The sequence below is a fragment of the Protopterus annectens genome, chromosome 10.part0, assembly GCF_019279795.1.
Source record: "Protopterus annectens isolate FY-2018-M chromosome 10.part0, PAN1.0, whole genome shotgun sequence".
NCBI classification, from domain to species: domain Eukaryota; kingdom Metazoa; phylum Chordata; order Ceratodontiformes; family Protopteridae; genus Protopterus; species Protopterus annectens.
The window spans coordinates 420,513,794-420,528,007 of record NC_056744.1 but is presented as its reverse complement, the minus strand read 5'-3'; the positions used below and the strand labels follow the sequence as shown (position 1 = coordinate 420,528,007).

Below are 14,214 nucleotides of genomic sequence, written 5' to 3'. Positions count from 1 at the left end.
CTCTTTTTCCTCTATTAAAATTCATGCCTCTGCTATCTCTGCTCATTTTCTCACTTAGCAGCCCCTTTTCTCACACCCCTTGATCAAATGGTTCCTAAGAGAGGCTAGCAACTTGAGGCCACCCAGAAGAGCACCAACCCCAGCTTGGGACCTTAACTTTGTGTTGGAAAAGTTCACCCTGCCCCCCTTTGAACCAGCTTCTTCTGTAGAGCTAACATTTTTCTCCTGGAAGACAGCTTTCTTTCTGGCTTTCACTTCAGCCAGAAGTGTCTCCAAGTTGCAAAAGTTGCATGCACTCATGGCTTTGGAACCCTTCATAATCTTCCATGCTGACGGGGTATCCCTCAGGACTAACCCATCCTTCATGCCCAAGGCGGTGTCCAGTGTGGCTCTCTACCAATCCATTAATTTACCCACCCTTTTTCCTAATCCCCAGAACTAGGGAGAAAGGATGCTGCACTCCTTAGATGTGCTTAGCTCAGATTCTATCAGAAAAGTCTGATCAATTGCTGATTAGCTTTGCTACAGGGGCAGAAACCAAAGCAATTTCCAAACAAACCATTTCCAAATGGATAGCACACTGCATCCATTTCTGGTACAAACAACACGGAAATCCTCCCCCCAAGGGGGGGTCAGGACTCAATCCACCAGAGCAGCCTCCACCTCCGCAGCTTTACTCAAAGGAGTCCCTACCAAGGACATCCTGGAGGTTGCCACCTGGACATCTGTTAACACTTTTACCAAACATTACCACCTGCCTCTTTCCTCCAAATCCAAGCAGGGTTTGCCTCTGCAGTCTTGCAGGGCATCCTAGCCAGACCCTAGTTTGCTTGACTGCCTCCACCCATTTCCTCAGCTTTGGGAGTCAACCAAATGTGATGTCTGCAACAGTGAAACATGAATAACATAGTACAGTTCTGTACACTTACCATAAATGTAGATGTTGGTGTATTCACTGTTGCAGTCCTGGTTTCCCTCCCTCCATCCTCCTTTTTTTCTCCTCTTTCCTTCCAAGGGACATATTGGTATTTACTTTCTACTGGTGAGGTTCTTCCACCAGAGTCTGGCTCCTACTTGGGGGCTCCTGATAGGTTAGCTCAAGAAAAACTGATGTAATGGCATCGGTTGCCTTACTTTATACTACTGACGACCTGACGTCGGTCCTGAAGCGACAGCAACCGACTGAGAAATACTAAGCCTCTGATATTCGGGCCGGCCGAGGGCTACCCTGGCAGGGATAACCCGAATGTGATGACTGCAACAGTGAATACACTCTAACATCTTCATTTATGACAAGTGTACACAACTGTACTTTCATAATGGTAAAAATATGGGAATATGGCTATGAACCAGGTATAGGAAAGTATTAGTAAAAAAAAAAAATAATTCAGAAGTTTTCCAGGACATAGCAGTATGTAAAAGCTGTTTGACTGTCTGATGAAAACCTTGGTAAAGCAGATGTACTTTGATACCTTTTAGTATTTCTTACACAGCACCTCGTAGTTTACTTGACATGAGTTGGGGATGCATATTTAGAACTGTAGAGTATTTTGCAAGTGTTTCATTTTTAACCATTTTAGCCTGTGTCTTTACAGAGAGTGTTTTTAATTAACAAGTGTGCCCTCTGTTTTTAGACAGAAAATATTCCTGTGGTTAGAAGACCTGATCGAAAAGACTTGCTTGGTTACCTAAATGGCGAAACATGTGAGTACTGTTTTTGAAGTACTTGCATTTTAAAAATGGGTAGTAAAACTTGTGAATCTTAAAAGTTGCCTTTTTGAGTTGTGAATCTACATATCTTCTAAATGTTTAGTAGTAGTCATACTTTTAGCTGCAAACACGAAAATGAGTTGATAACGCACAGGTGGCCCAATTAGGTCTCCTCACTTTGTTGCAGCCGCTTCACATCATCTTTTCTTTCTGAAACTGCGTTACTTCACTTTGTTAATCTGCAGTACACCATTGTATTTAGCAAGTTGTCCCAAGTTCAAGTGAACTCTTTGCATACCGCTTTCTTTCTTCTAGATTGTACATGCCCAGTGCCTTCAGCCTTGAGCTCCTACCTCCCCCAAAAAAAGTTAATTTGTGTGACTGCCTATAAACACTTCAACAATTTGGATTCTTGATCTCTGTCTGAGACGTCTGAACTGTGCATATAATTATCATATGGCATTGTATTGTCCTGTAAGGTGAATTATTTCCTTTGAAGCCATCTGCTTAACTGCAGTCTGACATAATAGAATCTTTTTTCTTTTTTCGCTGAATTTGTCTGCACCCTGTGTTAAATAATTGAACTTCAGAGCATGTTTTACATTTTTTCCCTTCCTCATTCATTGGTAGAGCTTTCTTCCCCTTCCTCACCCTTGGGAGGGTGGCCTAATGGTTAAGGTGTTTGCCTTACAAACACAAGGTGCAGGGTTAGAATCTCACAAGGGATAATTGGCTAGGCTTAAAATGGCTCATAAGGGCAGTTAGCTTAGTACTAATCAGTCAATCAGTCAATCAGTCAATCAGTCAGTCATTCATTGGTAGAGTTTCTCCCTAACTCCCTCTGTAGTCATGCATTCATTCCTGCATTTGTTTGCCCAAGTCCATAACTTTGTACTTTGTCATTTGTTTGCCTTTCATGATAGCATTACCAGTTGTATTTTGAGTGCATCTCACCTAGAATATCAGTCTATATATGAAGTCATTATCATAAAAGGTTATGGTAAAACTGTTATTAAGCTTAGAGATATTATTGAAGATGGTAAAACATTTCTTCTAAAAAAAAAAAAAAAAAAATTCAGGTTTTGTTGGTCCATTTTTTTGTGTATCCAAAATGGAAGGCCAGTAGTTTCTGGTTGTACTATTTTCCTGAAGGCATTTGGTAAGGTGATAAGTGGATATGTAAGAAAATAAGTAGACTGTTTACCCTCACTAATTATGGATTCATACGGTTTTATGAAGTTGAAAACAGGATGTAAATTTTGATACTGAAGTGGAGGAAGTACATTTTGCAACAGTAGATGGGAGTAGTTTATATACTTCTGTAGTACACCAGGATGGATCTGTACTTTACATGCATTTTTGGATAATGGTTTGTTATAGCATATAGTAAGACTAGTGGAATTTTGTGTGAATTTATTTGTTTTGTTTTTATGATTGACAGTAATTTGTTCCCTCATCTGCAAACAGGACTATGGGAGTTTGATTTGCTTCTCCTCATGCAATTGTTTTTGAAGAAATGGTAATACAGAAATTAGATTTTTGAAGTTTTAATTATTTTAAGTTTATTGATGAGTGTTTTTGTTTAGTTGTGATATTTTTTATTTTTGTCTTAGATTTACTTGTGAATGACTGACTGGTTTAAAATTCACCAGTAAATGTATGGATAAGGGTACACAGCTTAGATTCAAGTGTTTTTAAATATAATGGTGGCATAGGAACTGTGCACTTTAGAAAAAGAATGGTTCCTTTGAGTTTATTTTAATCTAATACGGTACTTGCATATTATCGCAACCAGATTTTCACGGTTGCGAAATGGCCATACTTTAATAGGAACGACTGCATGAAACACTGTAAAGTGATTCATACTCCGTTTTGTGTTAGCAAAAGTATGAATTAGCTGCAGGAGCAGAAAAAAATGCCAAAAATCCTGTTGGTGTTTTGCGTGCATTACAGATGCATGCTTGAATCGTCAGTGATGCTGCCTTGCTGATGAATGCAATGTTTGGAGCGTGAGGAACGAATTCTTCACAGAAGAAGAACATGGACACAGGAATTAACTGTTTGGTAAAGTAATTGTTACAAATGTGTCAACATTCTTGAAAACAAACACTGCAGTAAGAAACTGCCATAACTAATGGTTTTAAAAAGAGGGTGGATTATGTTGACAGTAGCTTGCGAGCTCTCTTCTCAAGGAAGAAGTTGGCACTTCTGATTTTGTACTGTTTTTCAATGGTGGCATGTTCGGGGAAAATGAAGTGCTACTGAAGTGATTTGTGATTTCATTACTGCCTTGACAATGTTCATTGCTCATTACATGATTTTGTCTTTCTGTGTGGTTTGTAATTTTTTAGCAATTGCAAAATGTTTTACGAGTCAGGACAAAAATTATACAGCTCTAATTACCAAATGAATGTATGACTGTCCCTTGATAGCATTTGCTGGCATAAAGAACGTTTAATGGGCAGACTTGCAGGAAGCAACATGGTGCCAGTAAACATTAAGAAAGAGCAGTAGTATGATGTTATGTGATCCTATCTCGCCTACATTCTGAATGATGGGTTCGGAGCCGATCCCTCGGCTCCATTGCACGCTTATGCCAAAGAGCGAAGTCTCTTATTGGCTGAGCTTACTATATCCCAGGATGCACCACTACCAGTCCCCAGATCTCGCTTTGCGCTTCCCTGCGAAGACGTGGTCTCGAGCTGGCTGGACTAAGTAGTTTATTAAACTAACTTTTCTGTCAGTTTTTTGCTGTTTTTGCTCACAAAAGCTGTTTTAACGGCTATCGCTAACTTTGTGTACGATTTGGATTTTGAATTGTTGTGTGTGATTGGGTTCAGTTTGTTTTCGGCCCCTCCTCCAGGGCCTTCCGGACTGTTAACCTTTATACTTACAGGGTCTCTAGTAATTATACAAATTGGTTAGAGTTACCTGTTCTTTTACAGGAAGAGTTGGCATTAATTATTACTGTAAGCTTTAATTTATCAGCAGTAAAAATTTAGTGTACTTTCCTGTCAGAGTGACTAGATTTGTGTATCAACATGTCTCAAACCCCTAGGCCTTCGGGCTTTAAAAAATGTTCGAAATGTGGGTTTAAAATGTCTATCACAGACGATCATTCGCTCTGTGTATATTGTCTCGGGGCAAAGCACTTGCAGGAGTCATGCAGTGTATGTCACGCTTTTTCCTCAAGGGTCCTCCAGGAGAGGAAAAATAAATTGATTTTAAAGGGGTTAGTTAAACCCTCCTTTGAAGAAGCCTTGGCATCCTCTCCTGCTCCAACCAAAAAGAAAAGGGCTCGGTTCCGACCAGTCCGTCGGACCCGACTGCCAAGAAACTTAGGCAGGCCTCTCCTTCGGCTCCAAAGACTTCGGAGCCGAGGTTGGAACGGTCTGCCTCGATGCCACCAGTATCGACTCCTCTGTCTTCGGAGCTGATGGCTGGGGCATCGAGGTGCGGGTCACCTTCGGCTCCACTGCTCTCGGAGCCGACAAGGGTCGCTCAGACACTTCCTCCTCGGCGCAAGTCTACCTCGGCACCGATGGAATCTGCTGTGAGTATTCCTCGGTGCCGATACTCATCGAGTCGCCTCGGGCGGTCCCCTAGCCCTTTGGGGCCGATGGAGAGGCCTTCTCGAACCCGTTCTGTTTCCTCTCGGTCTTGAGGATGTCGGATTCTGATATCGACAGGGTGCTCCAAAGACTGTTCCAGTCCCCAGTCTTCCAAAATTTGTTTCGGTTCCGACCCAGCTGGTTTCGAGCCGATGACCTGGCCCACCCGTTGCCATTCCTCCTCCGACCGCTTGGCTCCGTGAGCAGGTGCTGTTGGAGCCGGTGGAGATTCTAGGGTCGGCTCCGACCCTTACTCCAACCCGGGCCTTCGGGTCCGAGTTTAGTACGCGGACTTCTTCGGCTGGACCCGGGGTGATGTTTGGGACCTATGCTGGTTCCGAGCCTCCCCTCGGTGCCCGGCTGCGGGACTCCCGTCGGCTATCACGGCTCCGGAGTCCGGACACTCCCAGGATTCTGGGGGTCCGGCTTTCAGGGCCATGAGGAGTGGAGACTGGGTCTTTGGCTGTTCCCCTGTCCGTAGCCAGCGGAGCCCCGAGGCCTGAGGTTACCCCCAGTGGGGGTTCCCCTCTTCCTGAGGGTTCTTCGGAGTTATCTTCAGAGGAACCCCCAAGGAAGAGATCGTGCAAGAGGAAGCACGTGGACTCCCCCGAGTCTATTACATCGGACACTGATATGGATGATGCGGAGGGGTCCCCGTCGCCCTCGGATGATGTCTCATTTGCAGACATCTAAGAGATCCTCAAACAACGAGGCGGCTGGATGTCCAAACCCCGCTCAGCTGACGAATCAGTGCTCCTCAACGCCTTTGGGGCTCAGCCCTCCGCCTCCTGGGTGTCTCCGCCTTGACGAGCTTCTGGATTTAGTTTGTCGAGGCGTGGGAACATCCAGATACCGTGGAACCAGTCCCTTCTCGTCCAAATAAATTCTTATCTGCTCCCCGAGAAGGAGTTCCTTACTAAAGGCGTGGCTGTAGATGCCATGGTGGTGACATCTGCTACACAACAGGACGTGGCAGAGGCTTCAACGTCTATCCATCCTCCTAATAAGGAGTCTAGGAGTATGGATAGGTGCGGAAGCGCACCCTGACTTCAGCGGCCTTTACCTTAAGGTCTCTGAACTATTTGGCACATTTTACAAGGCTTCAGAGGGATCTGGTCAAGGAGTTGTCAGATTCCTCTCGGGTAACCTACCTGAGCAGCTAGCCCAGTCGGTTAGCTCTCAGTTGGCTATCCTTACGCCAATTTCTAACTCGTCCATGAGGCTCATTTCCTATGCGGCCGAAGGCGGGAGAGCGCAGGCACAGGCGTGGCTCTCGTAGACAAGCCTGGCTTCGCTTGTGTCAGTTCATGGAGGCCTTCAAGTCTTCCTTCGCCGACGCTCCCTTTGATGGGTCCTCATTGTTTGGACCCAAGGTGAAAGACACCCTTACCGCTGTGAGCAAGAGGGAAAAACGTTATCTGCCGTAGGGGCCCGTTATTCCACTCCCTTCGGCCTTACCCCAAGGCCAAAGGAGGGAAAATGTGGTTCGAAAATCTCGCAAGTTTTTCTCCCAACAGCAGGAAGATTCCCCGTCCAGAGGCAGAGGGCGGGAAATTTTTCAGGGAGACGCCGTCCCAGAGGCGGCAGAGGGCCCCGCAATTCTGGAGACCGCGAGTCCTTTCGTGGCTCTTCAGCCTCCCACACGACATGAGGGATTGCCCGGCTGTGCTGCTCCAGAGCCAGTCGGGTGTCGCTTTGCCAAGCACCTAGAAGCCTGGGAGTCAATCACTCAGGACAGATGGGTGCTTCGATCATTGCCGGAGGTTACACCATCCCATTCAAAGACACACCCCCTCCCTCCATGAGAATCCCGGGCCCACCACCCAGTCAAAGGGAAATAGCAGCCGCAGAAGCTTTAAAGCTGCTAGAAAAGGAGTCATCCAACCGGTCCCCACAGACCAGATCGGATCAGGAAATTACTCCAGGTTCTTTTAGTGCCAAAAGACAGGGGACCTGAGACCAATATTGGATCTCAGCAGACTGAACCAATCCGTCTAAATCCAGATTCGAATGGTCACGTTACAATCCATTCTCCCGTTGTTGGAGAAGGATGTTTGGATGTGCTCCATAGACCTCAAGGACGCCTATTATCACATTCCGATACATCAGGCGTCCAGAAGGTATCTGCGCTTCAGCCTGGGAGTCAGTCATTACCAATTTTGTGCTCTGCCCTTTGGTCTCACCACAGCCCCCAGGGTGTTCACCAAGTGTTTGGCAGTAGTGACGGCTCACCTGAGAAGTCTTGGATTCCAAGTGTTTCCCTATCTCGAGGACTGGCTCCTGACTGCCACCACCAGGCATCTACTAATGGACAACCTCAAAGCCACCATCTCCTGGGTGTTTCCCTAGGGATTACATTCAATTGGTCAAAGTCTGTCTTGCTGCCCTCTCAACATAAAATTTATAGGGGCAGAGATAGACTCAAGATTGATGCGTCTTTCTTCCTGCCGAAAGGATCCGAATCTTACAGGGCCAAGTTCAAGCTCTGGTCTCGAGATCCAAAGCCCCAGCCAGGATGGTCCTACAGGTTTTAGGCTCAATGTCTGCCACGGTTCTTTTAGTTCCTCTAGCAAGATTACACATGAGGATTCTTCAGTGGCTCTTGTCAACTCAATGGTCCTTTCAGGATCTTCCCTCAATCATCACATCATGATTACGGAAATATGCAAAGGGACCTTCGCTGGTGGCTTCAGACATCCAACTTGGATCAGGGAAAACCCTTTGTTCTCCCTCCAGTAGTTACCCTGACGACAGATGCCTCCCAGATAGGGTGGGGGCATTGTCTGGGCAGGCTAGTTCAGGGCTCCTGGCTTCCGGAAGCTCTTCTCCACATCAACGTGTTGGAGATGAGGGCTGTTCTTCTATCCCTACAGGCCTTACACAAGTTTCTTCCTCAAGGCATCATCGCCATCCACACAGACAACATGTCGGTGGTTTGGTATCTGAACAAACAAGGAGGGACCAGATCGTATCCCCTTTGCAGAGAGGCCATGAGAGTGTGGGAATGGGCTGTAGCTACCAACCGCTTCTCGGTAGCGACCCACATCCCGGGAAAATCAAATGTATTGGCGGACAAATTAAGCAGGACAATTCTCTCTCCCCACGAATGGTCTCTAAACGGCAAAGTAGCAGCTCAGGTTTTCAAGAGATGGGGACGCCGTGCTGCGACCTATTTGCAACGCCACAAAACACCAAGTGCCAGAAGTTTTTCTCCTTGATTCCACATCAGGAAGTACCAGCCATGGATGCTCTAGCACAACCTTGGCCAACAGGGCTACTTTATGCCTTTCCTCCAATTCCACTCCTTCCAAAAGTTATTCAAAAGCTTCTCATCTGGGGTCTTCAATGATTCTGATTGCCCCATACTGGCCTCGTCAGATATGGTTTCCCTACCTGAAAAAGCATGCAGTGGACGATCCGTGGACCTTGGACCTGATCCCGGATTTGCTAATCCATCAGTCGGGACATTGGCATCAGTCCCTTCAATCTCTAAAATTGACAGCTTGGCTCCTCCACTTCCAACCTTAGTTAGAAGGCACACACTAGACCCGGAAGTTGTTCACATTTTATCTTGACCCACAAACCCACCACTAACAAATTGTACCTCAGTAAGTGGAAGAGGTTTGCTATCTGGGCTCAACTCAAGGGCTTAGACCCTATCACTGCTCCTGTCCCAGAGGTTTTGAAATTCTTAACATCCCTGTTTAATCAGGGATCTTCTGTCTCAACTATTAAAGTCCAACTAGCTGCTATCTCGAAATTCCATGAATCCACGGATCCTCCTTTGATGAGCAGCAGACTATGCAAAACGTTCATTAAAGGTGCCAGTCTGTTAAGACCACCAGTTTTTCATCCTGCACCTCCGTGGGATCTTGATTTGGTGCTTCGTGCATTAACATCTCCCCTTTGAACCGGCTGCTACATGCGAATTAAAATATCTGTCTTGGAAAACGGCATTCTTAGTGGCTATTACCTCTGCAAGGAGAGTCTCAGAGCTTCAAGCCCTGTCTATTAAACCACCGTACTTGATTTTCCACAAGGATAGAGTATCACTTAGGCCTAATCCATCCTTTGTCCCCAAAGTCTGTTCTAGTTTCTGTCTTCAACAATCTCTAGAGCTACCAGTTTTCTTTCCAAAATTCTCTAATGAAGCAGAATATACTCTCCATAAATTGGATGTTCACAGACAATTACGCTTCTATTTAGACAGGACTCAGCAACTTCGTAAGTCAGACCAGTTGTTTGTGTCCTTCTCAGATAATAAATTGGGCCAAACCATTACAAAAGCTACAATCTCAAAATGGATCAGAGATTGCATAACTCAGGCCTATTCTTCTTGAATAAACATCTTACATCATCTATCAAAGCTCATTCTACCAGAGCTATGGCTACTTCTATAGCCTTTCATTCCAAGCTCGCTATTTCGAAATTTGTGCTGCGGCTACTTGGTCCAACCCGCACACTTTCATTTCCCACTACAAATTGGATGTGGCATCTAAAGGACGAGCATCATTTGGTTCCACGGTACTCAGGAGTGTTTTCCAGTGAGCCACCCAGGATTCAGGTGCTAGGGACGCTGTCCCATCATTCAGAATGTAGGCGAGATAGGATCACATAACATCTTTTAGTTATGTACTCACCATAACTTCAGATGTTTGGGATCCATCTCATTCCTGATACCCACCCTCCTTCCCCCTGCCTTGCAGATCAGAAGAGATTGAACGGTTTTGAGTTCAACTGTTTTTATCTTGTTCCATCTGACGATGTTATATAAGCAGGGTATGCGTGTGTGCATGTATGCGGACAAACTAGATCTGGGGGACTGGTAGTGGTGCATCCTGGGATATAGTAAGCTCAGCCAATAAGAGACTTCGCTCTTTGGCATAAGCGTGCCGAGTCGGAGCCGAGGGATCGGCTCCGAACCCATCATTCAGAATGTAGGCGAGATGGATCCCAAACATCTGAAGTTATGGTGAGTACATAACTAAAAGTTTTGCACATTGTATTGGTAGTCTGGAAAATAAGCTGTACTGGTAAAGAAAACACACTATATTACATTTTAACAACATTAACGAGCATTTGTCATGATTGGGAACCAACCGCTATTACCGCGAAAATCTGGTTGCGATAAAACGCAAGTACCTATAATACTAGTTTTTCACCTAATAATACGTACTTTGCTCATTACCATGTAGTGAGTTTTTACATGCCCAACAGGCTTATTGTGTTTAGTTGGACTTTCTAAAGGATTTTTTTTGTAATGGAGTGTGAAATATGGCTATGATGGTAATAACATCTAAAATGCTTTTTGGAAAATGCATTTTATTAATATATGGTCCTTGTTGTTTTTTTATAATAAAATACATTATCTTCTGATTCAGTTTTTTATTATAGAATGTAATGCTTACTTAAAAATAACCCTAAGGTTTCTTTCACTAACTGAACGAATTTAACCTACTACTTGGTAGATAGCCAGTATAGGAGACTGCCTTTAAGCGATGTGGCAGGTATCTCTAATAAACGGAGCATGATAGCCTGTGGTAGTTGCAGTACTTTTAAATGTGTCCCATCTTAATTGTGGTCAGGGTATTAGTTTTAAGGTTAAAGGGTTGTTTAATTATTGTATAGGGATGGTACATGTCATTTGGTATAAATATAACTTGTTTTATGTTGAGGAAACTACAAGCAATTTTAAGAATATATGAACATTTAAGTAATGTTTGTGTAAAAGAGAAGCCAGTTGCTGAACATTTTATTGATGTACACAGTGAAAATATAAGTAACTTAAAAAGTTCAGTTTTGGAGTAGGTGTGTGATGAAAGGAATGGCAAATATCTGAATTTTTAAGACAGAAAAGCAATATATGTATTTTAAATGGAATACAAGTTTATTTTGGGTTAATCTCATTGTTTTTGTCATATGCATTAATTGATCATATTATAAGTCTGTGTGCTTGTAGTGTTTTTATACTCTCTAGAAGACCTTTTGATCAAGGCACTAGGAATTTCATTAAACAGTGTCCAGTAAATAGTGTTTTTTTTCCATTTATTTGGTGTTAGCATTTGTCTTTGAAAATTGATTACTGTTTGTGACGTTTGGTGTTCTGTTTTCTACACTGTTAGAGGTCCAATATAAATATGGTAAGTTTTTTTGTGGAGAGGTTGTAGAATCCAAAGAAGGTAATAACATTTTAGAATTCCACTTTGTTTTGAATTTTAAAGAATGTACATTCTGACCCAATTTGTTTTTAAGAGTTAAAAATCTGTTTCTGCACAAATTAATAGCATATTTTTTAATGTTAAATAAACCAGAAAGGCCTAACTAAGTCTTTGTCTTGGTAAGAACAGAAACTGACTTCTGTAGAAATTCCAAATGCTTCATGCTCTTCTGAAAACGAATGGTGCAAAGATGTATGCTGCAAAAACAAACAAAAAAAACCTGCAACTCTGTAAGAGCAGCAGAATTTGCTGCTCATTATTGATGGTGTAGCAATACTGGTGTGCTGTCCTTGAGAATGAAAAAAGGGTACATAGATTAGTGATTTATTGAAGGCAAATGTGTTTTGGTAGCCTTATTTTTTCTTTCCAGAAAAGTTTGACAGTGGTACTTTATCTTGTACTGGGTTAGAGGGGTTTGCTGCTGGAAGTATTGGGTGACCTAGTTGATGCCAACCAACACTTTGAGAATGAAGCAGACCTTGTAACTGCCTAAACCTATTGTACAACAGTTTAAGGTGGTAACTACTGAACTGGAGGTGGAAGTTTGTCATAGCATTTAAGTTTCTTCTGCAACTTTAGGGCTACTGGCTTGCAAAAGTTCAGCTACCTTTTCCTGAAGAATTGTTTTTTCACTTTTCTGAGAATGGACTTGAAATGTATAACCAGTCACAATCTTCCTCTGTCTAGTCTTTCCTCTCCTAAGCAGAGTTCAGCAGTTGGCTTTATAGCCCTGCCAGAGGCAGTCTCTGCCTTTGCATTATATGCAGGTCAGCAGGTAATTCCTCCTTGTCCTTCCGTCATTTTATTTTATTCTGAGAAACAAGATAAATTAGTATCTTAGGTTGTTTAGTATACTTATTTTCATTGATACATCGTACAGATGTGTTTTCAATTACAATTTTAGCTCTGTTCTTGTGTTTAATTTCAAATTATCATATATTTTATTTACAAATTGTATGGTGTTTATCTCATTCCTCGGGTAAAACCTACCTAGATTTAGAGAGAGGGCTGTTTACGGAAGAGGAAAAGCTGTGCTCTTAGTTCAGCCTTTTCCAGTGCAACACTTGCTCTCTTTTCCTTCCGTAAACTGCACTCTACCTAAAATACTTGAGAAGACAAATGGACTTTCCTTTTCTAAATCTGGGCATCCAAAGAAGGAGCAGATCTGTCCCTGTTCCTATCTCCTGATACTTTTCCTTTTTGCATGAGATTTTTTAATTTGGCTCAGGCTGTTTTTTCATAAAGTTGCATTTGGCTGCAATGTCTTATTTTTAGTCTGGTGTAGACTCTTCTCTTTCCTCAGTTAAACCATGCAAAGCTTTATTGCATGGCACTTGTCACTGTAGTCTTGCTACTGGATAGCCTTCCCCGCTTTGGGATAGTTATTTCATGTTATTGGAGCTTACTTTTCCAGCCTTTTGCATCAGCTGCTTTTGTAGAGTTAGTGTCTTCCAGGGAAGACCCTTTTTTGAATAACAATTGCCTATACAAAGAAAATGTCACGGTTGCAGGCTGTTTCTTTTCAGTTCATGTGTCTAATTTTTCAGAAGGAAAGGGTGATGTGTAGGAATAAAGGCCCGGCTGTGACCTAAATGGACTTAACTTTGTGGGGGAGTGAGTAGCTTGTAGTCTTAACACTGCAGCATGGCAAATAGGAGACTTCCTTTTGTGGTCTGGGGCACTGCCAGCTTGGCATCCCAAGTCAGTGAAGGTACATGTCATGGACTTTGCATGTAGAAGGGTATCTGCCTCTATTGGAGGACGTAAAAGTATTCCACCGTGATGTGGTGCTGATGTTGCTACCTGGTAGGATGGGGTTAGGGCCTAGAAATAGATTTCCATAGACTGCATCTAGAGTTATGCAAGCTGCTGATTTGGGGTGGTGGTGGGTAGTACCTGGCTGTAGTGTGAAAATATGCCTGCATTAATGCTCTTACCTAGGGGGTAACCCAGAGTAACCTCAGCTGAGGAATGAGGTCACCTCTTCTGACAGCTGGGGAGTATGCAGGGACTGCAGCACAGAACTTACTCATTGCTGCCTGAATGACATTCCCTACAGATGGCTCTTGCCACCTTGCTTCAGGATACCTAGAGTGCAGGAATGAATGCTTTCAATTCTGATTGGGGAAGGATTGATTGTCTGAAAGCACGGATGCAAAGTAATCTGTGAAAAATGTCATTGCAGAGTAGAGCTTCAGTCTGTCAATTAACTAACCACTTTTCCTGAGTATCTTATCTGTTGTGGATATCTACTCCATTGTATAGATGTCCACAGACCAGATTTTATTTCGACTGGGCAAATCTTTCTGTATAGATAGACTTTTATGTGTATTGTTTGCTCAGTTAGATTGGTATGGAAGTTTCTATGCTCTCACTTTCCAAAAAGGTGAATAGAATTTTTTTTTATGTATAGCCACACTCACTACTAAACACGTGCATCTTTAAACACTTAACTCGGTAAGTCATCCTTCTGCACCTACCTACATACAAAAAACATGGGCATTTCTACACACTTGTGCATGCCATAACTAAGCTTGTCCAAAATAGGGACATCTGCCCAAACCCTGGCCCAAGTACAAATATGCAGTCAGAACCAACCACACCCCTTCAGAATAACACAACTGCTCTCCAAAACCACAACACCGTTTACATCGTATTTCTCCTAAACATAATTT

At 43.3% G+C, this 14,214-nt stretch overlaps 1 protein-coding gene across 1 annotated transcript in view; it reads left to right on the top strand.

Moving 5' to 3' along the window:
* Window positions 1–14,214, top strand: part of CDC73 (cell division cycle 73) — a 2,122,897-nt gene that overhangs the window by 252,314 nt on the left and 1,856,369 nt on the right. The window contains exon 3 of the mRNA XM_044085321.1: window positions 1,635–1,704. Coding sequence (XP_043941256.1) covers window positions 1,635–1,704 — 70 coding nt within the window. The remainder of the gene's footprint in view (window positions 1–1,634; window positions 1,705–14,214) is intronic.